This window comes from Anastrepha ludens, chromosome 2 (genome assembly GCF_028408465.1).
Source record: "Anastrepha ludens isolate Willacy chromosome 2, idAnaLude1.1, whole genome shotgun sequence".
In the NCBI taxonomy this organism is placed as follows: Eukaryota; Metazoa; Arthropoda; class Insecta; order Diptera; family Tephritidae; genus Anastrepha; species Anastrepha ludens.
Genome location: NC_071498.1, coordinates 141383208 through 141410061, shown reverse-complemented (window position 1 = coordinate 141410061; position 26854 = coordinate 141383208). Strand labels below are relative to the sequence as shown.

General features: G+C 38.2%; 1 protein-coding gene across 1 annotated transcript in view; it reads right to left on the bottom strand.

The window, feature by feature from the left end:
* The window catches only part of LOC128855461 (protein timeless homolog), a 163465-nt gene that overhangs the window by 119408 nt on the left and 17203 nt on the right, over positions 1–26854 (bottom strand). The window contains exons 3-4 of the mRNA XM_054090387.1: positions 17127–17384; positions 12843–13162 (exon numbers count right to left, since the gene is read on the bottom strand). Coding sequence (XP_053946362.1) covers positions 12843–13162; positions 17127–17384 — 578 coding nt within the window. The remainder of the gene's footprint in view (positions 1–12842; positions 13163–17126; positions 17385–26854) is intronic.

The following is a 26854-nucleotide window of genomic DNA, read 5'->3' as shown; positions in this document are numbered from 1 at the left end:
CAAACCATATGGAGATCCAGCATCTTCTCTTAACAGAATACTACTTATTTTCAGAAAAGGACGATAGTATAAGCCATAGGCATTTCATCGGGCAGCGTAAGCAATAATTTGACTGAGGTATTAGGTCTCGGACCTATGGATGCGCAATGGATGCCGCATTCGCTAGCAATGGAACAAAAATACATTTGAAAGCGATTTTCTCAGCAAGATTTAGAGCGTTTTCAAAAGGGAAAAGTGGATTTTGTGCGTCGATTCACCACCTTGAATGAGACTTGGGTCTATCACCATGATCCCAAACAAAAAGAAGAGGCTAAAGAGGGTTGGATAGACGCAGTGGAACACGATCTTAAGAAGCTGGGGATACTTAACTACGAAGCAACAGCTCAAGATAGACCGCTTCGCAGGAGCATTCACTATTTTGGCCCCCGTATTTACTAGAGTTGGCCCCTAGCGACTTCCATCTGTTGATAGACTTAAAAATTTTCATGCGTGGAAAACGTTTTTCATCAAATGATGAGGTCATAACAGCTGTGGAAGCGTATTTTGCAGCACTTCCACATTCTCGCTTCAGGAATGGAATTCATAAATTGGAATCTTGTTGGAACAAGTGTATTGATGTTCAGGGCGACTAGACTGAATATTAAAGTGTATTCAAGCCATAAAATTGTGCTTTTCTTAGCGAACCGCAAAACTTAATGAACAAATTTTCATTATAATTTCTCACTTCTTAAACAGAATTTTAGAAAACATTTGAGTATACAGTTTTATGGTGTATAAAATTTTGGTGCAATAAATTGCAAATTTAAAGAAGTTCAAAAGCTGCGTTGATTTTGAAAATTTTGAAAAAAAAAAAAAAAAAAAATTAGAGACAGTTCTCTAGTGCACTGATAGTTTGAAGGGCCTCTAAAAACGCGTAGATTTTTAACAATGGTTTTCTTTTTTTTTCTTTGGTGATGACATTGTGAATTTTCTGCCTTATAAAACACATTTTTTATTTGGAAGAAAAATTCAACACCGTGAGCAAAAAAAACTGTCAGAAATGAACGAGATTTTTGAGGCACTTAAAACCTTCACTAAGAATGGGCTATAAAACTGTGTACTCAAAGATTTTTTTTTTTTTTGTTTCCTTTTTTTCTTTTTCTTTTTATTTTTTTGGTTTTTGCAATAATTCAAAATTCAAGTAGATTCATTAGATGAAAACTTAATACACAAAAAAATTTTACACTTTTTTATAGTTTTCTAAAAATTCTGATTGAAAAGCTGGAAATTTTTATAATAATTTGTTGAATTTTTCCAATTTCGTACAAAGTTTAAAATTTTGATTCGAATGATTTTTATTAGGGAATGCACTCAATATTAATTGTAAATCAATTAAATTTAAACTAAAAAAATTTTAATTTTAAAATTTATAATCACAAGAAATGTGGGTTTTTTTGGGATGGGCGTAGGTACAAAAAGCAGGCTGGTATTTATGTGCAAACTCTAAGGCAGTTACAAGCGATTTCATCTTCAAAGCAACTAAATAAATTTGCAGTTGCTCACCAAGTAATCTATTTTTGCAGCAATTACTCTCGAATCTTATTGTTGTTGCTGCTTTATCACGACCCGGCATGTAAGGCGTGCTGCAACTTGTTTTATGGCTCCTTTATCCTCAACACGTAAGCGCAACTCAGCACACCCGTGGGTTGCAAGGGCGGCACAACGGCTTTGGCACGCTGGAGTAAAGGCAGAAAAGTACTCAATTAGAGTATTGATTTAACGGTGAAGAAAGGAAGGGACTCTTTGTCACTTGTGTACTAGTATGTGTGTATGTGTGTTTGCGTATATAGAGAACTCTCTCAAATACTTATTGTTTGATTTTATCTTAGCAGTTTTTTTTCTACTATTTTTTTATTATTTTTTTTTCATCGTCCTTTTTTATCCTAGCTGCTCTCATATCAGTAGCGTTGCTTGTGTTTGAAGTTGTTGCATTGTTGTGATTTGCTCTGGTGTAGCCTGCTGCCGCACACAACTGCAAGCGACAGCTGCATATTGCCCATCATCACGGTTCAAGGTGGGTTCAAAGCAATTGAGGCGAACGAGAGTTGTGCTACAAAATGAAAGAAAATTATTTGTGCCATTTTATTATTACTTGTGGCTATTTTTATTGCCATGCGATGTGGCGTTTCATGGTCAACGTTATTGTTATTATCGTTGTTAAGGATTTTATGCTGCTATGTTGTATTGCTTGTCATTTGCAATGGATCGCTTCGATTAGCTTTACTTGACTTTTCTCTTGGTATTCTTATACGCTTATTATGCGGACGCACGTTTCACTTGCAGATATTGCAATGTGGTAACTACCAGAACTACAACAATAAAATGCCGATAAAAGGCAGTGAGTGGGAAAAAAAACGAGGGTAATAAGGAAATACTTGCGAAAGAGATAAAATAGAATCCAAAACTAAATACGAATATAAAAACCCCTAAAAAATTTAGTATACACATTTGTTTAACATTTCCTCACAAAAGCGAAAGGAAAAATATCGATACTTGCGTGCGTGTAATCATTTACACTTTTAAATATCAAAGCATTTATTTCATTAGCGTAGTAATCCCATTTATAACTCCTCCATAATCATTTCGAAATTGTAAAATTCTGTATACTTTTTCTATTCACACCTCTCTGCCAACACAAATAACCCGGCAAATAAAGCTCAATCACTGTTGCTGCTAGCCACCAGGGCGTATGTGGAACCTCTCGAATAATAGCCGTATGTTTGCGCTTTGCCAGCTAATAATAGCTGCGGTTAAGCCAACCCGTGTTTTGTGTGCTCCGCACTTTAGCTGATGCATATCAACAACATGTACAACAACACCAGCTACCAGTCAGGCAGTCACATCGCTAAGGTTCATCAAAGTCACGTGTTTTGTGGAAGCTCTTATATTTTCTATTTCCCCACGTTCACACAGTAATTTTGTTTTTCTTTTTGTTTGTGTCTCTACAATGCAGTGATTTGTGGAAAAAGAAAGGGGATAAAAAATGTGTCTTGTACGCAAACGAATAAATACAGTGATGGGTAAAATTTGCGGCATCATTCTAAGGAAATAGGATTTATTTTCTAATTTCTATTTTCAGATGTCACCCGCAGCCCCGCCCGCAAGGAGTTTATCCATTTAGCACAACCCAAACGGAGTTAAAAAATTGGTTGTTTAACAAACAATTTCCTTATATAGGCAAAAATTCTTATAGCTGGTGCAAAATGAATCACCCTTGTGGAGTGGACAGCTGCACCATTCAAACGGGCAATGAAGGGATCACGTTTTTTTTTTTGCCTTATTCACTCCTCTCGGGAGCATAGTTTCTGGTTTCGTTAATATATTTTGATGTCTGACAGGGTAGGTTATTAGCCTCCCGGTACCAGTCCTAAATAGTGGAAATGCCTACCTGCCGTTGCTTAGGTACAACGCCTTCTTACTGCATGGAGCGCCATCTGTGCGTCACATTTTTCTTCCGGAAGAATCACACAGATGGTTGGGGGCATCGCTAAATTTGGAGTGTCTGCGCTATTACCGCGGTCGACCTCTTCCTCTTGCTGGCGCCACTGATGCAATGTGTAACTATGTGTTTCTTTGTTTCAGCGTGTTTCAGCAGCCACAATGCAAAAAATGCGCTGACTATTGTGCGGAAGTAAGGATGGAAAGCATAAGTTTTTGGGTTTGAATAATGGGATGGTTTTTTTTTTAGCAACAGAGAATGTAGGTAAATTTGTAAAAGTACGAGGACCGTGCTTTACGTGGGATTCGGATCCACAACCTCTGGATGGCAGGCTAGTGCACTTACGCTAGACTACCGAGGCCGCTCGTGTGGGAGCGCGTAAAGGTTGGAATAAAGATTTTCATCAATCAAAATCATTTTGTTTTTATTTAGTTAAACAGTTATTCAAAAACAATCCATCCTTAAAAGCAAAACTATCCATAAGCAACACGAATTCAATGCGTGCTGTATCTTCTCTGGTTAGATTAGATTTCGATTTATTGCAGGTTTGCACTTCAAACTCATGGTTCTATGTGCCTCTACTCATCACTGTACCTCACCCAGACCCAGTTCCCTTATTTAATTTAAGATAGTGCTGGGTTGAGCTGAGCGTGTGTCTCAAATTTCTCCGCGCTATGGAGTTGCATTCATGGAGAAGGTGCATTGGAGTCTGCTGGGATTGTTCGCAGAAACGTCAAGTGTCAGTGGACGATATCTTCTCTGGTTTAAGCAACCTGTTTTTTTTTAGTTCTACCGCTCTCTAGTTCTCTTTGAATCAAGTATTTAAGAGTTTAAGAGATAACAAACCACCTTAAAGGTCCAAAAATGTCACGTGCATCTGTAGCAAAATATTTGAAAAAGTCGACGGTGGGTGAAGTTAAAAACGTTTAGAACTGCCCTAGACGAGGTCCACAAAAAATTGTCTCTCCAAAGAAAGATCAGAGAATTGATTTCTTTATGACAAAGGTGAACTTATTGTCGAGTGAAGTTGTGGCAGTTTTAATAAAAAGTGGCGTTAATGTATCCAAAGTCAGGACTCGAGGTTGTTTATGTGCTGAAGAACTCAAATTCCGCAGCGCATTGAACTAAGACTTGCATGGGCTAAGGAAAAATCAGAACGAAATTGAGCAAACGAAATGCTCACGGATGAATCTTCTTTTTGGGCGAATGGTTGCATACGTCGGTTCTGCTGCATTGCTGATCATCAATAACTTCAACGTACTCTTAAGCATCCAATTAAGGAGTTAAGGTTTATGTTTGGAGTTGCTTCTCCGAAAAAGAATTTGGCCAAATTCACTTTTGATGAATGAAATTTATCAAAAAGTGTTACTACTGTCAGCTGCGAAGATGTTTGGAAGAAGTAGCCAACCGTGGGTTTTACTAGAGGATAACGATCCCTAGCATCAAAGCCTAAGCTGTGTAGAGCGGAAGCAGTAAAATGGGATTGACCTTCAGAGGCGCCTGATGCCAAACCTGTTGAAAATGTTTGGGCAAGAGTTATGCAAAAACTCGAAGGAAAACAAATGTGGGCTGCTCTCGAACAATTATCAAAGCGAATTTGTCTGATCTGTAAAGCCATTTTCAATTTTAGTTTGCTAAGTTTTCATTCATATTTAATCGCTGACAATATACATTGCTTAGAAGATGAAAAATCAAAAGCCAAAGATTTGTAAGTCTTACTGAATTCTTTCATTCATTCAATGCAGCATAAGAGTCATCAGCCATTCTATGCCGCTCCAGAAAGAATAAATCATTACTCCGCAGGTTTGTTTGTGGAATGTAAAAATAAATACGCTCTAAAGGAAGAGGAAAGTCAACTGCACCACTGATGATAACAAAGAATATTTCTTCTATTCTGTAACGACTTCAAATTTATTAAGTCGCATCTTGCGTCATACGAAGGCAATGGATCAACAAAATTAAGCGATCTGGGAGCGAAATGAAGAAAATTCTTTCGAGTTCGTTCCAGTCTATTAATATGACAAGTGTGAGGCGACCACCATATAAAGACAGCATTCCAATGTTGATCGTACACGTGAATTAAATAGTAAACTGTGGGGTATACGGAGCAATAAAGTCTGAACCACATTACCGGATAACGGCAAGTGTTGTATTTTGTATTTTTTTTCTTTTTTTTTTTATTATTAGTATTTTCATTGCAACTAGTATAACATTACATATATATACTAATGAGCAATTTTTGTGTAGTTTTGTTACAACAAATAATATAAGTTAATCCTCAGCAAAATACAATTCATAATATACTTTAACTGATTTTTATTTATTTATTAGTTTAAATCTAGAGGTTTTTTACGTTTGAGCCTTTGTTTCCATTTTGTATTATCGTTAAGAATTAAGGCTTCATTGTTCACATGCTTGCTTAGTCGCTCTGCGTGCGACTTTGCAAATTTCTTTATGATTGCCGTAACCGAATCAATATTGAGGTCACGTTCTAGGTCTTGCGTCCTAATATACCATGGAGCACAAACTGCATGCTTGTGTTGTATATGACTCAAACACTGTTTAATTTAAATGACTCAGAAATGGGAATTTTGAATCAAAAAGTATACCCAGCCTCAAAACATCATTAATTATTGTGAGGCGCGAGTATTTCATGAAATGTGAAGTAGCAAATAAAATGAATAAAATGTCGAAATGCTCCGAAAATAGGAGGTACCATCATCTTCTTGGCATTGCAGTCCGAGATTGACCATTGCTTCCTCTACAGTACGCCTTCATTCTTCTCGACAGTTCGCTTTCGCTCTATGCTGTGAGCTTCTCATCTTTCGTATGTCGTATTCTACGTTTTGCAACCACCGTCTCCTTGGTCAGTCTCTCCTTCTTAATCCTTCAGAGTTTGCTCCTTAGGAGGGAGCAATTGTAGGTATTCCTCTTCTAGTAGGAACCTGCATGATCTTGTATCAGATAGCCCTGTTGTGTTAAAGTGTTTATTACAAGCAAAGTGACCTGTAAGTGCTCCACAGAGTAATCTGAGGTCCTTTTTATCTAGGGTTAGAGCAGATTTTGCTCTGCTGGCATTGAAGTTCAAAAACTTTTTGGAGTGATTAAGGCCGCTTGTGCTATTCCAGTGTTCCCTGATTTTAGTTTCGATCCATTTTTAGGTTTCCTGTTTTATATTATTTTTGTTAAAGCCGAAAATGGGGTTGGTCCAATAAATAGCCCTTTTGCTCCTTTTTTGCCACCGAAGTCTGCCTTCTCGTTTCCTTCGTGTCCCTCATGTCCTAGTACCCAAATCAGTGAGACCTGATTATGAGTGACCAGTTTATTGAGTATGTTGTTACACTCTTATAGGATTTTTGACTTGAATGTGAAGCTATTCAAGGCTTTGAGAACCGATTGGCTGTCCGTAAGTATTTTAATTTCTACTTCTGCGAACCCTATTTCGGATACGATTTCCACTGCTTCCATTATGGCGAAGAGCTCCGCATGGACAATGGTGGTATCTGTACTTAGTGTTAGCGATTTGTGTGCTCTAGGCTCCACTATTCCTGCTCCTACTCCTTGGGCCTTTTTCGAACCATCTGTGTACAATTTTCGTGTGTCATCATTTAGCCAAGTTGGGTTAGTGTTCCACTCTTCCCTTGACGGGAAGATAATCTTGTATCTCTTTATAAATGTGAGTACGAGTTCCGTGTGGTCATTCGCCTGGGTTATGCATACTGCATGGTGAACCTTGTTCAAGATATTTTCCCAAAAATTTCATGGTTTAAGTTTTTCTTTTATATGAAAAAAGTGCTTGCATAGAAGCCTCCTCTGGTCCCTATACGATATACGAAGGATTCAGAAAGTCCTATGGACTCCTCGCCATTCAATTTCCAAACTCGTAGCTGTATTTACCGGTCATTGGACGATCGCCATACACGCGGAAAAGCTAGGGTTACCATTTAACTCCCATTGCAAAAGCTGTGGAGATCTTTCAGAGAAGGAGACTGTAGAGCATTTTCTCTGTAAATGTCCGGGTTTGGCAGCTAGACGACTTAGGTCACTGGGCATTCCTTTATTCGGCAGCTTGGGTCAGTCCGCCAACCTAAGTCCCATAAATCTTCTCCATTATATCAACAGCTTTGACTGGCTGTAGATCTCTGCCTATTGGAGGTCTTATAACGGTATCAAAACGTCGCTTCAGTGCTACTTGAGGAGTGCCAGACCGGCACTTCAACCATTTCACCTATCTACCTCATCAAACGCTTGCTGAATGTCTATAAAGAGCCAGTGAAGATTAATGTTGAACTCATAACATTTTTCGAATATCTGCGACATAATAAAAAATGCATCTGTTGTCGAGCGTCCGATTCTAAAACCGCATTGATAATGTCCCACGATCTCTTCTGAATACAGATTTAGTTCCTCATACAGTACGTTTCATAGAATTTTGTAGCTCACGTTGAGAAAAGCTAATTACACAATTTTAGTTTTTTATACCATTCTTCAGACTTGTTTTCTGCTCTCCAAATTTGAAGTATTCACATGAGATATCTGTCTTATCAACTCTTCTCCGCCATATTTTATGAGCTCTGCATGCAGTCTTCATCACCAGGCATGTAGTTTTTCAGCTTCTCTTTTGCTCTTTTCATGTCACTACGGTCGGGGTCTTCTAGCCTATTTTCTACTGTGTATACAGTATCAAAATACGCGCCATCTTCATTACGATTTAAGAGCTCATTAAAATGTTCTTTCCAGATATTTAGCACTTCTTCTCTATCACTCACTAAATCACCATTTTTTTTACGAGGTACTCTTCCAATAAAAATGCTCGACGTTTATCCAAGCATCGCAATTCGGATATGCAGTGGCTTGCACTCATTTCAACAAAAAACATCGAAATATGGGCATGCCCTATGCCAAGCCTGATTGCGGCTTATTGAGGGCATTTACCTTTAAGTTTTGAGTTTTGCAGGATTAATTCAATCGAATTGCTTTGCTGTTGGCAGCTGCCGGCAAAAGTCAGGTAGAATCGTAATTTGAAACGAAGGTAGCGAAAACGGGAATTTGTCCACAGCAAAAGTAATTGAATACTTTTCGTTGATTTGATTGAATTTGAAATGAAGCTAATTTACAAAGCAAACGAAAAATGTGCAACACGAAGGCGCATGTAAATAGTAAACTCTGTGTAAACATGTAACGGGTGTTTCTTCTAGGCATGTAGAATTTGTGATAGAATTCTTTGTTATAATTTTGAATCAATTTGAAGTAAACATTTTTAAATAAAAAATAATAACAAGACTAATGCAATTAATTACACTAGGAAATAAAAAAAATAAAACAATGCAAAAAGTTTTGTATTTATTTTTGTGGTTCGGAGATTGAAGTAGTGCATAAGCAGAAAAAGGTGGCAGTTTGAGATGAAAATTTAATATTTAATTTTAAATCAAAAAAAAAAGAAATAATACAAAAAGGAACAAACAATGTTTGAGACAAGTCGGCGCAAATTTGGCGAAATATTTATAATTTAACAAATGGCGTCATAAGTCAATCATATGTGACACTTTTGAATTAGACAGCTGCGGTATACAAATAAACAAACAGACAAGCAATGAAGTGCGTAAAGCTCAAAATCATAGTTTTTATTTAGTAAAAGTTATCCAAGAATAAAATTGGATGATTAATTTTGCGCCACTTTAAGCTCATACAATTGAATATTTTTAAAGGACACATAATAGAATAATAAGAAGCCGGGTTTAAATTAAACAAAGGATGAATAAGGAGGAAACAAAATAAATATACAAATTTATTCTAGAAAAAAGAAATTATTTTTGTTTGGAGGTGGATATAAAGGGTGGTTAAGTTTCAAGGGCCGCTGTTGATTTTGAATAAAATACAAATTTTTTAGGAAACTATTGTCATTTCTCTTTATTATGATAATATTGGTATGGCTCAATTACGTATGGAACAAAATATCGGCCAAATGGCCGCCGGGGCCTTGGCGGCACACCTTCATCCGATGGTCCAAATTTTCGTTGCCGCTGAGGCATAATTGAGGTTCTATGCCGTTAATGTGCCGAATTATCTCATCCTTTAGCTCTTGAATTGTAGCTGACTTATCGGCGTACACCTTTCTTTCAAATAGCCCCAAAGAAAGAAGTCCAACGGCGTCATTGACGTTTAGGTGTGGTTCACATTCAACATCGGCCCTTGAAATTTAACCATCCTTTACATAAAAATAAAAAACGCCAGCTCAAAATGAACATGTAAGGGACTAGCCCAAAAATAAAAAAAAAATAAAAAATTTTTCTTGCATTTTTTTCTTTTTTTTCGAATAAAAAATAAACTAAAACAACGAATAAAAAGTGTTTTTATTTTTTTGTTTTTTCAAACACAGATTTTGTATCGTTGTTGGAAGATTAAAATAAAATAAAAAATAAACTAGAAAAAAACAAAAAAATTTATTTTTATTTTTTTTTTCAACACAAATTTTTTTATCGTTGATCGAAGATTGAAATACATAGGAAAGAACTAGTGCCAGCTCGTTAAAAAAAATGTTTTTCAAATAAAAAAATAAATTTAAAAAAAAATTTTTTTTTGTTTTCAAATAAAAAAATAAAAATAAGAAAAAAACAAACAAGATTTTTTCAAATAAAAAAAACTAAAAAAAGCTAAAAAAAACTAAACAAAAACTAAAAAAAAAAACAAAAAAAAAAATTTTTTTTATTTTTTATTTTGATGTTTGATGATTGAAATCTTCGAACAACGATAAAAAAATCTGTGTTTGAAAAAAAAACAAAAAAAAAATTTTTTCGAAGATTTCAAATTTTTCAATCTTCAAAAATCAAAATAAAAAATAAAAAATCAAAATAAAAAATTAACCAGAAATAAACAATTTTTTTTTATGAGGAGCTTTTTCATGGTTTTCACACACCTGCCTAGGAGCGACCACTAGTTATTAGTAAAAACTTTTTCTATTCTTGGGTGTTCATGCGCGGAGATTCGAACCTACGCACTTCCAAATGGTAGTCACACACCAACCCATTCGGCTGCGGCGGCCGCTGTCGAAGATCAAAGTACATACGAAAAAAGAATCGTGTAAATTTGGCACGAAAATTAATGTTGTTAAAATCAGTGGCAACTCTGTGATACGGTGCCGCATTGTGTTGGAAAATCAGTGTGCTGTGACAGGTTTTCAACTAGCGTTTTAACTATTTTATCTACTTATATAATGTTCTAAACCGGAGCCACTTCATAAGTAGTGTTTGTCCACCATACCGTAAGAGCAAAAATAATGCAATTATTACTAAACTAGTCGCCTTTGCTAAACTATTCACATTAGTTTCGTATTCCTCTGAAAAAATGGTACCCACGTTGGCCAGATCAAGACAAGTTTAACTCAGATCCTTACTTAAGGCGCCATCGTGAAGGCGCTGCAATATTTTTTCTTTTTTCAATTTTGACAAAATCAACTGAAATCGGTATTAAAGACAGAATCACTTCAACTGAGCCTCAACTCGCCTATTTGATGAGTCTTAATTGCCTTTCCTGTATGTCTCCTAAGCACTTGATATTTGTGATCCACTTGATAATAAAAGTATGAAAACAGATGCCCACTATTTATACAAAAAAAGTTTAAGCTCTCGCTTCTGCATAGCTGAAGACTACAACATGTGGTAAACCTAGTAAGGACGCCAGATATATAGTATACAGTCAGCGTGAAAATAAAGTATGCACCACCCATTGATACTCGTACTTATTAATTTATTTTGTAATTTGAATTATTTTTTTATAAAAATATAGTTTGCAAGAAAGTCGAGCCAAGAAGCAGAGGAGATTTGATAACTCCTAAACCCACTGGCTAAAAAGTCCATTGTATTCAAAGCGCTGGAAAGTAATAGAGTTGATAGTCAAGGAGGAAAGGTGAGAAGTGACAGAGAGAAAGAGATAGGATAGAGTAGAAACAGAGACAAAGATAGCTAGACCTTGGAGCGAACGCCGGGCAGACGCACAGAAAGTGGTCCGCCGTCTCATCCTCCTTTGCACATGCTGGGCAGAGTGCACTGTCTGAGATGCCCATCTTTGTCATCATATAAAGTGGCCCGTCATCAGTCCAAACAGCCTCCTATAGTACAGTCCCCTCTGCTTCGTGACAGGGGTAACTGCGACAGTCGGTCGTATATGACAGGTAACATCAGTTTTGTCCAATATTTCATCATTTATCCGAGGAGCAAATGATTACAACAGAGTGGGAATTAGAGAGGGGAACTTAGACTAGTGGCCCCTCTACATTCTCATGGAGAGTGGCAACTGCCATAACCAAACCTAACCTAACCTAACCTGGAATAAGGTTTCGATTTTTTTGTTTGTTTTTAGTTAAAGGGTATGTCAGTTAATAAAAATCATCAATAACATTTCAGTAGTCATTATATGGCCGGTTGAATTCTCCTTCTGACTTATCGGATAAATACCTACAAGAATGGGATAAATAAATAAACAAACTTTTTGTATTTGGAGTGAAAATAATCTTCACGCGACACTCGAGTCCTCATAGCATCTCAGCATCACTTTTTGGCGTGGTTTGCATGCTGCAAGCATCATTCGTTCAACCTTTTCAAAACTGGGAACCGAACTAATTGCATCTTTAAAAGGAGTGCTAAGGGCAAACGACCAGCGATCTGTTGGTCTCACACGTCACGAGCAATCGCCCAATTGTTGAATTATTTCCGATATGACAGTTCAACCCACAACACCATAACTCTGTTAGGACGAAATTTCGGTATGTTCTCAAGATATGGGTATGTCCTCTATATGAATTGATTTCACTGCTAAGTACTAACTTTTGTGTGGCCGCCGTAGCCGAATGAATTAATGTGTGACTGTCATTCTGAAGCGCAAGGGTTTGATACCCCGAGCACGAAGCACCAATTGATAGAAAAAGTATTTTTTTTTAAAGCGACGGCTATTCGACAAACAATGGCAAGTCTACAAGTAGTATTTCTGCCTTGAAAAAGATTCCCACTTAAAACTATCTGCCGTTCGGTGGTGGCCTAAAACTGTAGCTCCCTCTATTTGTAGAAGTACATCAAGACGCTTGAACGGCCTTCCTAAGACACAGCCAAAGTAGTCTTTATATGGTAGGAGTTATTTAGTAACAATGTATTGATATTTCGCTTCTCACGCCTCTAAAACGAAACACCTTTTACAAACTAGGAAGAAAAATTTCACCGCAAAAAAACAAAAATTGCTATTCAAATACATTTGTGGCAATATAAGAGCGCACTTAATTGAATTTTCTGTCGTTTTGCGGCGCTTATTCATTTCTACCGTTTTAATTTTTCTTGTTTGGATTTTTTGTTTTTTGTTTGTATTTTTTACTCACCGCACTGAGAATGCACTGCGGCGTGTCAGCTCTATCTCCTCCTTAACGTGGCGAAATGAACGCTTCTGCTGATTCTTCTCACGATCAAAATCAATCGACATAACACGTTCCAACGGCTGATGGCAAATGATGTCGCGATCCGACACGGATTTCATATTCCGTATTACATACGTGCCGCCGAAACGTGAATGGCGCACTGTAGGCGGTTTTGTTTGATACCGTTGACGTTCACGACGGCGGGCTGCCAACAATTCCTGTTCATCGCGTTGCTTCTCGGTGATGCTGCGTTGTAACGATGCATCCGCCAGGGATTCGGCTGTCTGTTAAATAGGAAATTAACGTCAGTTGCACACGCAGTATTTTATGGCAGCTATGTGCAGTCATAAGAGTTGAGAAGGCGAAGGAAGAGGAGCTGGAGGAGGTGCAGGAAAATAGGGAAAAATATACAAATATTGTATATACAATAAGACACACGCACCATGCAGCTGCAGGATAGTGTAAAGGTACGAGGTGGCAGCTTAGTTGATGCTGCGTAAGTGTGATGGTTTCAAGCTGCAGCAAGAAATCTGCGTTACGTTCGCAATTATATGCAGCTGGCAACGCATGAGGTGCAGACGCGTTTTACTGGTTAGTGTTAAAGCTATCAGTGTGCAAAGTTATGCGTCGCTCAGCAGGATTTAATTGAAAAGTTGATGGCTGAAACGGTTTAAGAGCGATCACAACACGACGACGCGGATAACTTTGGAAATGCATATAGTTTAGGAATTCGTGATGGCTGGACGAGGTGTTTTAGCGCGCCACAAAGTGGAATTAGCTAATGATAAAGGATGCCGCATGCTGATGGTCAGCAGCTGCAAGCGGAAATGTTGCGGTGCAAATGAAAAAGTGCTTAAATTAATTGAAGCAAATTTTTAGGTAATGAGACTTTTAAAGTGGCCCTGGATAGGCCATGACAAAGTGAACAAGTATGCGCAATTGTGGAGTTACTTAGTAAATAATTATTTAAATATTTGATGTTTGGTAAATCAGTACTCAAAACCTTGAACCAACATCGAGTAATAATTCATAAAGAATGACCAATTTTCGGCTACCGCCACAAAAGTTCAGTTCAGGTTGGTTTTCGCTCGGCTTTTGATAAAAAAAACGTCGAATTTTGGAAGAACATTTCCTTAATTTTTGTTTACTTCAAACCTGCATAAACTTTTAGTTTTTGTACAATAGTATTTTTTGAGTACTTGTACGAAAGCTTCTATTGAAAGAAAATATCAACCGGGATTTTAGGATCACTGATACTTCATTGCTTGCGCGTCCAAAAATTTGTAAAAACAGGGCAAATCTGTCCGTATTAGATGACAGTAATTTTTCATTATCCCTTAACCCTTTTGCATCATTCGACGAAATAATCCGCGAATAAAAACTCTCTCTTATCACCATGAACGGAATAATCCGGAATGAATCATTTTTTCGTTGAAGTTTGAAGAAAATAAATATATTAATTTTGCTAATTTTGTAACATTCTTTTTCTTTAGAACAAGGAGTAAAAGTCTTAAGTAAAAGCCAACGGAAGGTATTATGAACGCAAGGTATTTCAATTACATCGCGCATTTCGAGCGGTGATGCAAAAGGGTTACGTATGGAAAATCAGAAAAATAACAGAGTTTTCCCAAAGCCGATGACCGCACACAAGTTTTCTCAACGCACACCCCATTTTGTTGGGTCTCCGCGCATTCTGGAGTGGAGGGGAATGAAAGAGCGGATGAGTGTGCAAGGAAAAGCTCTGCGCTTAACCTTCAGCGAGGGATATAGAACATTAGCATTCCTCTAAACGAACTCTGACTTGAGCATAATCGCGGAAACCAATAGAAGCTAGTCTCTGACTACGAACTGTAGGATCTCCAAAGCCATCTGGCAAAAACTGAATCTTAAATGTCGTGGACTTTAAAACAAATATATTGGCGATTAAGTCCTTGAGCACCTGGGAAATTTGCAGCGTCTCCATGGGAGGGACTATTTACCTACTTAAACAGATCTAAGTGGATTAAACAACTTAGTTAAAGGATGGAAATCAATTGCAGGTATCACAATGAGTCTTAGGACCAACACGAGTCTTGTCTTAGTCAAACAACCTGGCTAACCTAACCTAACCTTCTGTGCATTGCTCATTTTGGTACTTAAAGAGACATAAAGTGAGAGTTTTTAAATTAATTTTAATTATTTTTTTTATTACAAAAGCCATAGAAAAAAGAAATCTACCCATTTCCATCAATATTTCAAATTTTTTAATCAGAATTTCTGAAAAAAAAAATTGAGTACACGGTTTTGTAGCCCTCTAAATTTTAGTCTAATAAAGTGCAAGTTTGAGATGACACAAAATTTTCGTAGAATTTTGATAATTTTTCCGCCTCAAGGCTTATACAAAACAAAACTGCGGTCAAAGATGATGGCACGGTCTTTGAAGACAATAATAGACAACGATCTCCTCTGGTATGGTGGCCAAAAGTAGACCAAACTAGGACTCAGATAACAATTGACAAGTTATACACAATAGACTGTCTGAGCTTAACGGAAGCAATGCGAACATGCCCCACAGCGGTTTTAGGAATGGTAACTGGACTCATTCCACTCTATCTTGTAGCCAAAGGGTCGGCAGTCAGTGCAGCTCTAAGGCTTCCTAATCTATTCCATCTGAAAGAAGGCAATCTTACAAGACATGTCTGACATTCTGGGTTCAATCCTGAACTCTCCGTGCCTGACAGTCCACGACAAGATGGAAGTGAAACTAGAATTCTACAAGAAATTCAAAGTGGTCATTAGTGACCGCTCAGCGTGGAGAAACAATGAAATATCCCTAAAACAGAGCGCACAGGTGTGGTTTACTGATGGGTTCAAAATGGAGGACGGTAGTGCCGGCGCTGGAATTGTCGGACCACATTTCAAAAAATCAATGGCAATGAGAAAAACCACTTCCATTTTCCAGGTGGAGGTCCACGTCTTAGAGCTGTGTGCCAGAGAATGTCTACGGAGAGGCACGCACGATGCCAATATTAACATTCTCTCTGAAAGTCAAGCAGCTCTAAAATCGCTGGATAGCTTTTCATTCCAATCAAGGTTGGTCTGGGAATGCTTTAAAACCCTCAACATCCTATCACCAATAAACTCTGTTACCTTGATGTGGGTTCCGCAGTTACCTTGGTGTGGGTTCCGGGACATAAGGGCCACGAAGGAATGAAATTGCGGTCACTTTAGCGCAAAAGGGGGCAGACACTCTCTTCATAGGGCCTGAACCATTCTGCGGTGTAAATAACAGCATCAGAAGTGGCTTTCTACGAGAACAGGAACAACGAGGCCTAATCGACTACTGGAGAGCCCAATCAGGCATGCGGCAGTCGAAAAGTCTCATAGATCGAGAAAGGATAAAGGCAGAAGCAATACTTAACCTAAGCCGAAAGGGCATACAACTTTACACTGAACTACTAACAGGACACTGTAAACTTAATTGCCACATGAAAAAGATAGGTGCGATAGAGGGCAATTCTTGTAGACTCTGCAAAGAGGCACAAGAAACAGCAGAACACGTTCTATGCGACTGCCCGCAGTGGCACGACGCACACCAAATTACCTGGGAAATGGGGCTATAGCTACAAACCTCCTGGTAGAAATTAAGCCTACAGCAGTTTTAGGATTTATTAACAGCCTAAAACTGTTTGAGTAGGCTACATGGCTGCACAATAGATCTCTTCAGGTCGCAGTGCAAAAACAGCAAATCAATAACAAAAAAAAATGGTTTTTGTTATAAAGAAAGCAAATAAATTCGAAAAAAAAAAATTGTCAGCACTTATCAATATGTGGTGACCCTAGCATAACAGTACCACTCACTTCACTTATACTGTTGCTACTTAAGGCTTAACTTCGTTTCTAAGCATTTTAAGTCTTATTTAGTTCGGAATTTAATTTGACTTGAAGATGAAAAACTGCACAGCCAGCATATTTTATGACAACACTCGCCGTACTTCAACATTATTAAATGATTTCCAGCCATTCTCAATTTCTACCCCAACTTCCATATCCCCACTAGTCTCAATATCTCCGCCACACTCAGTATCCACATCACTCAGCATCTGCACCACTCTCGTTACCTGGCTTCACCCAACTTCTTTTGTTATTTGCAACTCTTTAGTGTCAAACTCTTTGCACGACTCCATACACCGTCTACCCCTTAGTGACTGTCATCGAACAACGCAACAATCTTTCAACTTCATTTTAACCTCCTCATGGCATACTCACTTGTTCGCGATAAAGCAGACACAAAATCTCTAAGCCGTGCAAATGAAACTGATGCTCATCCGGCGATGACACCACGAACAACACCAAATCCAGGAGGCCCGATTGATGCAGCGCCCAGATAACCTGGTCATGCAGACTGGCATCGTTATCGGCACGACATTCCGCCTCCGGGTTGGCTGGTACTTGAAGCACGTTTCGTATCAGCACAAGGACGCGTTCAATCATCAAACTTTGCTCCTCACTGCGTATCGCCCAATCCTGAAAATTAAAATCAAAATGAAAATATAAAAAAAAAAAAGTAAACAGCAATAAAAATGGTTTATAAATACAATGGCAAATAAAATGCGAAATAAAACAGAAGTGTGGAATTAAAATTTTGCAAGAAGTATATTTTTTTTTTGTTCTGAGCAGTCCAACAAAGCGGTCTGGTTTCTATGCAAATCCCATGAATTAAGTAGCTACATAAAATTAAGTAAGAAACATGGAAATTTATTTTAAGTGTTTTTGCAAAAGCACAGGAAAAAAAGTAAAAATAAAAGGAGATGGGCGGCAGCTGCCTACTTTGTTGTCGTTAGGCCATTAAGCTGTTGTCAGGCAGAACGAATGTGCTATCATTAGTTAGGCAATCGTTATAAATCTAAAGTCGAAATCAATTTACCTCCGCCTAGGCGAAGGGGACAACAAAGCCGCTCAGCACCAAAATGACAGCGGGTGGTGGAAAATTAAAATACATTGAAGCAAAATAAAAACGATGCGAAGTCCGATTTTTGCTCGCAAAGAAGTTGCGCTTTCTGTTAACTATAAAATGAACTCATATATGAGCTGTACGGCAGCCGAAAGTACTACCAAATGAAGTAAGTTCGGCAAAGCGCAAGAAAAAAAAAATGGAATGATACAGCACGCGAAAAAAATTTAGCATCTAAATCTTTTGACAAGTTTTCTTATTTTATTTACTTATTATTTAATTTCAATCATTTTTTATAAAATCATAGTTCATGCTAAAATAAAAACCACATGGAAACAAGTTTCAAATTTTGTACAAGATTTATAAAAGATAGAGCAATTTTCATCAAAATTTTTATTCAGTATTTTGAAAAAAAAAAAATTGAGCATGCAGTTTTACAGTCCATTAAATTTTAGTATAATAAAGTGCAAGTTTTACGTGGCTGAAAATTCTCCATGATTTTTAATAAATTTCTTCCCCGGACGGTAATGCGCATTTTCTCCATTCAAAAAAAAAGTGTGGTTTATTCTTTATGTGGAGAAAATGCGCAACATTGCCAAGGGAAAAAAAATTATTAAAAATTGACGGAAATTTGTAGTAACTGCAAACTTGTACTACGTTTCAGTAGAATTTAATGGGTTATAAGCCTGCGTATCCATTTTTTTAATTCTTATTAAAAAGTGTGAGATTTCGATGAAAAATAGTCAAAATTGAGAAAAAAAATTTGGGTAGAATTTTTTTTGTGAGCTGTGAACATACAACTTAGAAGTTCTATGGAGAATTCTGGTATACCTCAAAGTCAAATCTACGACGACAGCGCCTCACGAGGTAATTCGAACAATGGAGGGCTCATTAAGAAAACAACAACATACCATGGCGATATTCTTCGATAGGCAGCATTCTTCGAAGGCGCCTTTAATAACGTTAGTACTGATGCCATCCTTCGGGCGTTGATAGACTTAAAGGTGGACAATTACGTTAGGAGTTGGGTCATTTCTACGCTAGAAACCAGGATCATCAAAGCTAATATGGAAAATGTCAACATAACTACGAGGGAGGGGCATTATCTCCACTTATTTGGTTATACGTGATAAACAAAATCTTGATTAAACTTTTTTTTTTGTCGGGACAAACTAGCAAGTACAGCACCCAAGCAACATTAAGTCCATTGTATTGCACTCGGATTTCCTTTTTAATTTTCTTTAAATCTACTCGACCTCCGAAGAAATTTGAGTAGATCTTGTGGTGACAAGGAGCTAAGGTGACTCTTAACACATCCATGCCGCAGAAAAGTGCACAGAAACTGGTCCGCCGTCTCATCCTACTCTCCACATGCTGCGCAGAATGCACTGTCTAATATGATGCCTACCTTGTCCATGTGCTTTGCCCATAGAAAGTGGCCTGTCATCAGTCCACTTAGCTGCCTACAGTCTCTTCTGCTAATGACAAGAGGATCTGCGACAGTCGGTCGGACATGATAGGTAACATCAGTTTTGTCCATCTGCAGCCTCTCTCTCAGCTTACCAAGCTCGCTTTTGGGTTGAAGTAACCTGTTTGCCAACCGTGGCTTTGATACCTGCAGAAGGGAGAGGTGGAACGGGCTGCGGGCCAAAGAAATTGGCCTCAGGAAGGGCTCTCCCAGCTAAAGAGTCAAAGGTCTCGTTACGCGCGATACCCACGTGTCACGGGCCCCGTGTTAGTATCAGGATATTATGTCTACCAACATAGTTCAGCTTGGACTTATAGGACTCAACTACCCTTGAAGTGGTTGGAGGTTTGTCTCAGGTCATGAGCGCAGCTTTGCTGTCGCTGCAGACACCTACAGATTTGCCTCTTCATCTGTTCCCTGGAACAAAGTTCATTACTTCTTGAATAGCGCAACTCTGCTTGAAACACAGGTGCGTGCATTTCAAGAGCAAAGTGTAGTTTTGTCCGGCTGGACTTCACGTAGACACCAGAGCCGGAACCGTGCTGGGTCGTGGAGCCATCCGTGAAAATGAATAAACTTAATAGAGGTGGAGTTAAAGGGGTGGCGTACGCTGATGCTGCGGGGGTATTGGCATCAAGACTGTGTCCTAACACTTGTGAGGTGGGCTCGACTCTTTGGCTACGAGAGGTGGAGTCTTTGAAACTACGTAAAACAGAACTCATGGTTTTTACCACCAAATACAAAGTACCCAATATTACTTTACCACTAACTAACGGGCAAACTTTCCCTATTTCGTCTAGCGCACAGTTCGTAAGAGTAATCTTGGACTCCAAACTTAGTTAGAAACTGAAGATTGAAGAGCCGATATGGAAAGCGGCTTGCAGGCATAGACGTAGGTCTTCAACGTAAGTATACTTTATGGCTGTAAGTATAAGGCGATTAGGCCACTAATTTTATCATACGGATCAGTTTTTTGGCGGAAAACTCTAGGAAGAAATTACAATAAAAAAATTACTTGGCAGAATACAAAGATCAGACTGTGCAATAACGGTGGGTACATTCCGTTCGTAACATTGGAAGACTCTTAATGCACTGACACACGTTACCCCGATAGATCCACATATCTAGAAGATGACAACCAGGAGTATATTTAGGTCGATGGAGGCAAAATTTATAGTTCAAGGTTTCAAACTTAGTACAAAATTTAAAAAACTTCGAAAATTTCAAGTTTTTTAATGAGAGTTTGTAGAAAAATTTAGAGTTTGTAGGTTAATAGGCCAATGAGTTTTGATAGAATAAAATGTAAATTTGAAGCATTTGTTATAATACCAAACTTCAGTGCGCTATAAAACTGCATAACCAAACTCCAAAAAAGTTCTGACAACAAAATAAGTTCTGACTAATAAAAATTCTGAAATTTTTTTTGACAATTTGTTAAAGTTTTTTAATATAATCTGAGCAAAGTTTGAAACTTTGAGTTATATAGTTTTTGTCGCAGTACGAACTATACTTGTATACAAAAACATAAAAAAAATTAAAAAAAAAAAATAAGATAAAAAATAAGATAAAATAAAAAAATTTAAAAAAAAGATAAAATAAAAAAAATTAAAAAACAAAATAATAATAATAAAAATTAGAGAAGCATAAAAAAATTAAAAATATAAAAAATAAAAAATAATAAAAAAGAATAAAAAAAATAAAAAGAATAAAAAAAATAAAAATAATAAAAGAAATAGAAAAATCTGTTTTTTATAATATAGATGTAAAATTTTGTAATATATATGTAAAATAATATTTAAATAGTCAATTCTCTGCACTATCTCACGCTGCTATTATTTCGAGCACGGATGTAAGCAAATGTATGTATGTATTTAAGTAGCTCGAGTTGCGAAAAAGTTAATAACACATTTGTTAGTTATGGCGATTACTTTAGTTCAGAAAGTGAAATGCCTTCCAAAGCGGTCAATGATACGCACACCCATAGGGGTGCGTATTTTCTCACACCAACACATCACGTCGCCCATACTCGTACACCTACTAGAAGACGTTCACCAACTCGGATTCAGATTCTTGTTATCTATGCTACTAATGTATTACTGTTATTTCGGACTGCAGACTAGGAGTACAGTTAAAGTAATGAAGTTAAAATTTCGTAATAAAATACGTGGATAACCCTCTCGGAACTGGAGAACATAGAGAACAAAAATGACGTCGAACATAAATTTAGCTACTGATTAGCCAAGTTGGCTCATCGAGTACAGCAAGCTTTCAATTAAATTCAGAGTGAAACAAACAACCCGCTAAACAATATACAAGGTGGCGTAAAATTAATCACCCTTTCGGAAGACTCACAATTATTGAAAATGGCGTCGTCCGACAATCATATTTGACACTTGTGAATTGGACAGCTGCAGTGGACAAACAGACAAACAAAACTGCGCATAAGGGTCAAAACAAAGATTTCTATCATTTAAAACCCTTTTTTTTTTAATTCATTTAGTAAAAGTTCTTCAAAAGCAATATTGGATGCTTAATTTTGTATTTAAAGAGGAGCGACTAAGATAATTATACTTTTTCTATATTACATTTTTTAACGAAAACATAATGTTCTCGAGATTATTGTGTCAACATTTCAAGTCGTTGCGAGATAAATTGTCGAAGTTATAACTATTTAAGCGCCCTTTGCTCCGGGTCGGGTTTTTGTGCGACTTTAAAGCATTTTCCTGAAATTTCTCAACTTTGAAATCCATATACGCCATAATTCGGGCCTCCTATGTGGTTCTGAAGACCTGGCTTGTGTCGGACCACATAAGTCGACGTCTTCAAACGTTTGTGAACAAATGCCTTAGAACTACTTAGCTTTTGGCCGAGAACAATCTCCAAGAAAAGAACGAAAATGGAATTGTATTGGACCTACTCCCCGTAGAGAAGACGATTAAGTTGCCAAAATGGATTTTCAATGGAATTCACCAGGTCAAACTTGGTTACGCACAAACTCCCACGAGAGTCCTTGCACCGCCACCTGAAACCCAATCAGACACAAAGCGACTTACAGAAATCGTTGGAGAACATTTATTTCCGCCCATGTTCCGACTAGGCGCAATATAATGATGTTTTTCTTATTATGATGTTTTTCTTAAATAGTTTGTTTATTTTCAATTGGCAATGTCATCTAAATGTTTAGATTACTTGATAAATAAAAACTAAAAAAATGCACCATAACTCTACTCCCATAATCTATGTACCGGGTCGCAGGTTGAGAAATTTTTCCCAGTAACAAACTTGCCGAAAATCGGTGTTTTGGCAGTTACTAAAAATTTGAAAACTGAAAAAAAATGCTGCCAGGAATATCACTTATTTAAAAAATGCATTCTGAGCTTTTTGATTCCGATGTTTCTGTTGTGAGTTGACATACACCGCAAAAGGACCTGTTTTCGAAACGCCTCCGGAGATTTACTGTCATCGCTCAACTTTTAATTCAATTAAAATGAAAATTTGGGAAAATATTCATCAATTAATGGATTACTATATGAAACCCGGTGTAGCCGATTTGATTGGAGCGCGTCTACCACTCTGTAGTTTTCGGGTTCGAAACTAGCTGTGGGCACGTAAAATGATAGAACACGCGTCCAGCAGTGATCAGGCAATGGCAAACCTCCGAGTGTATTTCTGTCATGCTCCTAGTAAAACTCCTTAAAACTGTAGATCCCCCCATATGTGGAACCATATCAAGACGCCCACTACTAAAAAGAAGATGAGCTCGTCAAAAAACCAACAAAGAATGTAAGTAATGGAACATTACAGCTTATCCGCTCAAGTAGAACTGGACAGTCAACGATGCCACTAACAACATTAAAAATAAATGAAAGTGAAAGGACTGCCCTTCTATTTTCTGGAGATTCTCGAGTAATTAATATTCTTCTTCTTCTTGCTGATTGGCGCGATAACCACATACGCGATTTTGGCCGAGTTTAACAAAGCGCGTCAATCGTTTCTTTCGCGTACTAACCGGCGCTAGTTGGATTCACCAAGTAAAACCAAGTCCTTCTCCACCTGATTTTCCAATGCTAAGGAGTCCTTCCTCTTACTCTTTTACCACCAGCTGGTACCGCATCGAATACTTTCAGAGCCTGAGCGTTTGTATCCATTCGGACGACATGACCTAGCCAACGAAGCCACTGGATCTTTACAGGGTTTGATTGAAAAGTAATGAGCCTTCCCGCGCTGTTTTACAAGTGTGTTAGGATTTTGCAGTGGCGAAAAAGCAGCGGTCGTTGGAGCAACGTTACTCGATCAAATTTTGCGTAAAGCTAAACAAAACGAGTACCGAAACCATTGGGCTACTCAAGGAGGCTTACGGGGACCAATCTCTGTCCAGTGCCCAGGTATAACGGTGGCATAAGTTGTTCAAGGAAGGCCGGGAAGACGAACAGCGATCTGGAAGGCCTTCGACGACGCAAACAGACGAAGATGTGAACCGGGTTCGTGAATTTTTGAACATTGACCGTCGTGCATGTCGAAATCCAAGGTCAAAACCAATGCTTATCATCTTTTTCGACTCTCGAGGCATCGTCCACAAGGAGTTTATACCTCATGGAAGCACTGGAAACGCGGCAGCTTTCACGCGCGGAGCGATGTTGACTGCACCGCTGTTGCCAGCGAACTGGGACCGGTTTCTAGTGGAAGGGGAAGGTCCAACGATCATTTTCCCCCACCAGCTGATTCGGTTGATCGCTTGGCAGACGCTCCGCGCGTGAAGGCTCATTACTTTTCAATCAAACCCTGTATTCGCTGCGCTATGTCTATGTCGTCGTAAAGCTCAAACAACTTGTTGATCCATTGCCTGTGATATTCTCCGTCGCTAACGCAGAATCTTTCTTTCAAACACTCCAAGGGACGCTTCATCGGGTGTTGTGATCGTCCAAGCTTCTGAGCCATACTTTAGGATGGGCATGGTGAGAGCTTTATAGAGTTAGTTTTGTTCGTTGAGAGAGGACTTCACTACTTAATTGCCTACTTAGTCCAAAGCAGCAGTTGTTGGCAAGAGAGATTCTACGTTGGATTTCAAGGCTGACATTGTAATCGGTGTTGGTGCTGATTTATTTATAAACGTGATTTCCATCAAAAACAACGCAATAATTTCAGTGCCGCTCTAACATTTCAATAGCATTTTTGTGGAACGATTTATCTTTCGCCTCAAAAGTGGCCTCAGTTTCCGCGATAACCTCTTCATTCGAGCGAAGTTTCTTGCCGGTGAGCATTTTTTTTTTAGGTTGCGAACAGAAAGGTGAACTGAAAACCCAAGAAGCAAATTTATTGGAATCTTGTGCGACACTTTGTCAAATGTTTTAGAGAACAGGTGTATAAATGCAATCAATTTGGATCACTTGGGAAAACTAAAAACCAGCGGTCAGTACAAAACCATGTTGGTTTGGGTTAACCAAAGACTTAACCGCAAAATAAATTTTGTTCTTTACACTGCATTCCAACAGTTTAGAGATGTTTGATAGCTTGGAAATCGGCCTATAATTGCGAGCATAATTTTTTCTTCCGCTTTAAAAACAAAAAGTGATGATTGTAAATTTTTATTGATGTAAGAAAGTGCCTTTATATAAAGATTTGTTAAAGAAAATATCAAGGGGAATTGCCAACGTCGTAGGTAGGTAGATATGATGGCAAGAGTACCACAGGTACACTTCAAGTAGCACTTACGTGACGTTTTGATACCATAATGTGGACCACCACCTGTGAAAAGATTAAAAGAAAAAAACCGTCTACAGCCATCCAGTGCTGTTGATGTAGTGGAAGAGAGAAAAGGGATCTAGGCTGGAAAATTTCTTCAAGCCATCCCCAAAGGGCACGCTAACTAATCTCAAGCGCCTAGCTGTCAGAGCCGCACATTTGCAGAGAAAGTGCTCAACAGTATCTTTCCCTGCAGCTTCTGCAATAGGGGTTGTATGGAACTCCAAGCTTCTCCGCATGAGCCTACCGATCACCCAGTGACCAGTGAACACCACAATGAGTTTGGAAGTTGAATGGCGGGTGATTCCCAGCACCTCAAGTGTTCTGTTTCTGTCGTATCGAGGCCATAGTGTTTTCGAAATAGCGCACGATGAGACATACCTCCATCTGTCTTGCGCTTTTTCAAGAAAGAAATTGTGTAGTTTCCCTTTAACGACGGCCAAGGGGACACCGATGTCTGAAAACGTCGTACAAGGCTTGAACAAGATAGCTGAAAGACCGTCAGCATCTGTATGTGGCATATTGGAGATTGGCTGAATAACCTACCACTAAATGTATCGCAAAAAGAAACCTTTAAAACATGCCTTTTTTACCGAGTTTCTGTAGTTCAAAATCAAATTTAAAATAGTAAATATTTGCTTCCACTTTCCTACTGGCATATATGAAAAAGAACTTACAGCCAGACAAAAGCAACACTAACGCCGAAGCGGATGTGACAATACGATAAGGCAGCTGGAAAACGAAGAACGAAACACGCAGCGATACAACATTCGGAGGTCAAAGAAGAAGAAAGAAAACAAAATTAAGAAGAAAAAAGTGGTAAACTCAAAACAGACCCAAATGAAAGATAACAGCATGCAGAATGGAAAAGTGGAAAATCCCTTTGTATTGCTCCCTGGAGTGATATGACTGTCACGGCAATCGGCTCCAAATGAATTTATGGATTGGAGGTCAGCGTGTAAATTGGCAGCAGAGGCTAAGCAAAAATGAGTTTAAAAATATTTATTGCAGCCTCCTACTATATATACGCATAGAAAACGAAAGTGGGGAGATGTGAAGAGTAAATTTAAATAAGTTTTTTAAAAACTGTTATACCTAGGTTGGAGTGGAGGCACAATAAAACTTTATATGTCCAAGGTGCTTTTAGGTGGCAGCGTAGGCGCATGAATCTTAAAGAATTTCAATTAAACTTTTTGTTGCGAAATCCAATTGAAGCGCTCAACTTTTTCGCATTAGCCAAGCATTCATAATTTAAATGCCCACTCGAAAAATGAGTGCCAAGGTCTTCTCGCTTTCATTATTTCGTTAAGTGGCTACATTCAGTGTGTGCCACATGCAAATCTATATTTAATTTTGCGAAATTCGCGCTACTTAATTTCTCTCAATTTCTTTGAAAATTATTAATATTTGCATGCCCCAGTAAATATGTAAGTTCGTCCAGCGAAAGCAGCCAGAGGAGCCAGACGCCTGTGTGTGGCTTGGACTAAATAAACAGCCATCCAATAACGCAGCTGCAAGAGGAGCAACAGACTTTTGAAGTGCGTTGAATGCAGCAAGTGGCCACCGCAAAAAAAAAAAAAAAAAACAACATTCTACACTTGGTAATTCGAATGGGGCAAGCGAATGGAGTGAGTGAGGAAGTGCCGTGGTGGTACGCAGCAAAAATACTGGTAAATAAGTAGCAAAAATTGCAGAGTCGCAGAGCCTTTTTGGCGAATTAAAGCGAAGTACAAAAATCATATACAGAAAAAGAAGGAGTCAACAACAACAAAAAAAGCTGGGAGCCAATATTCACAATATCGTTCGAAGGCAGGTGCAAGGGTGTGTAAAGCG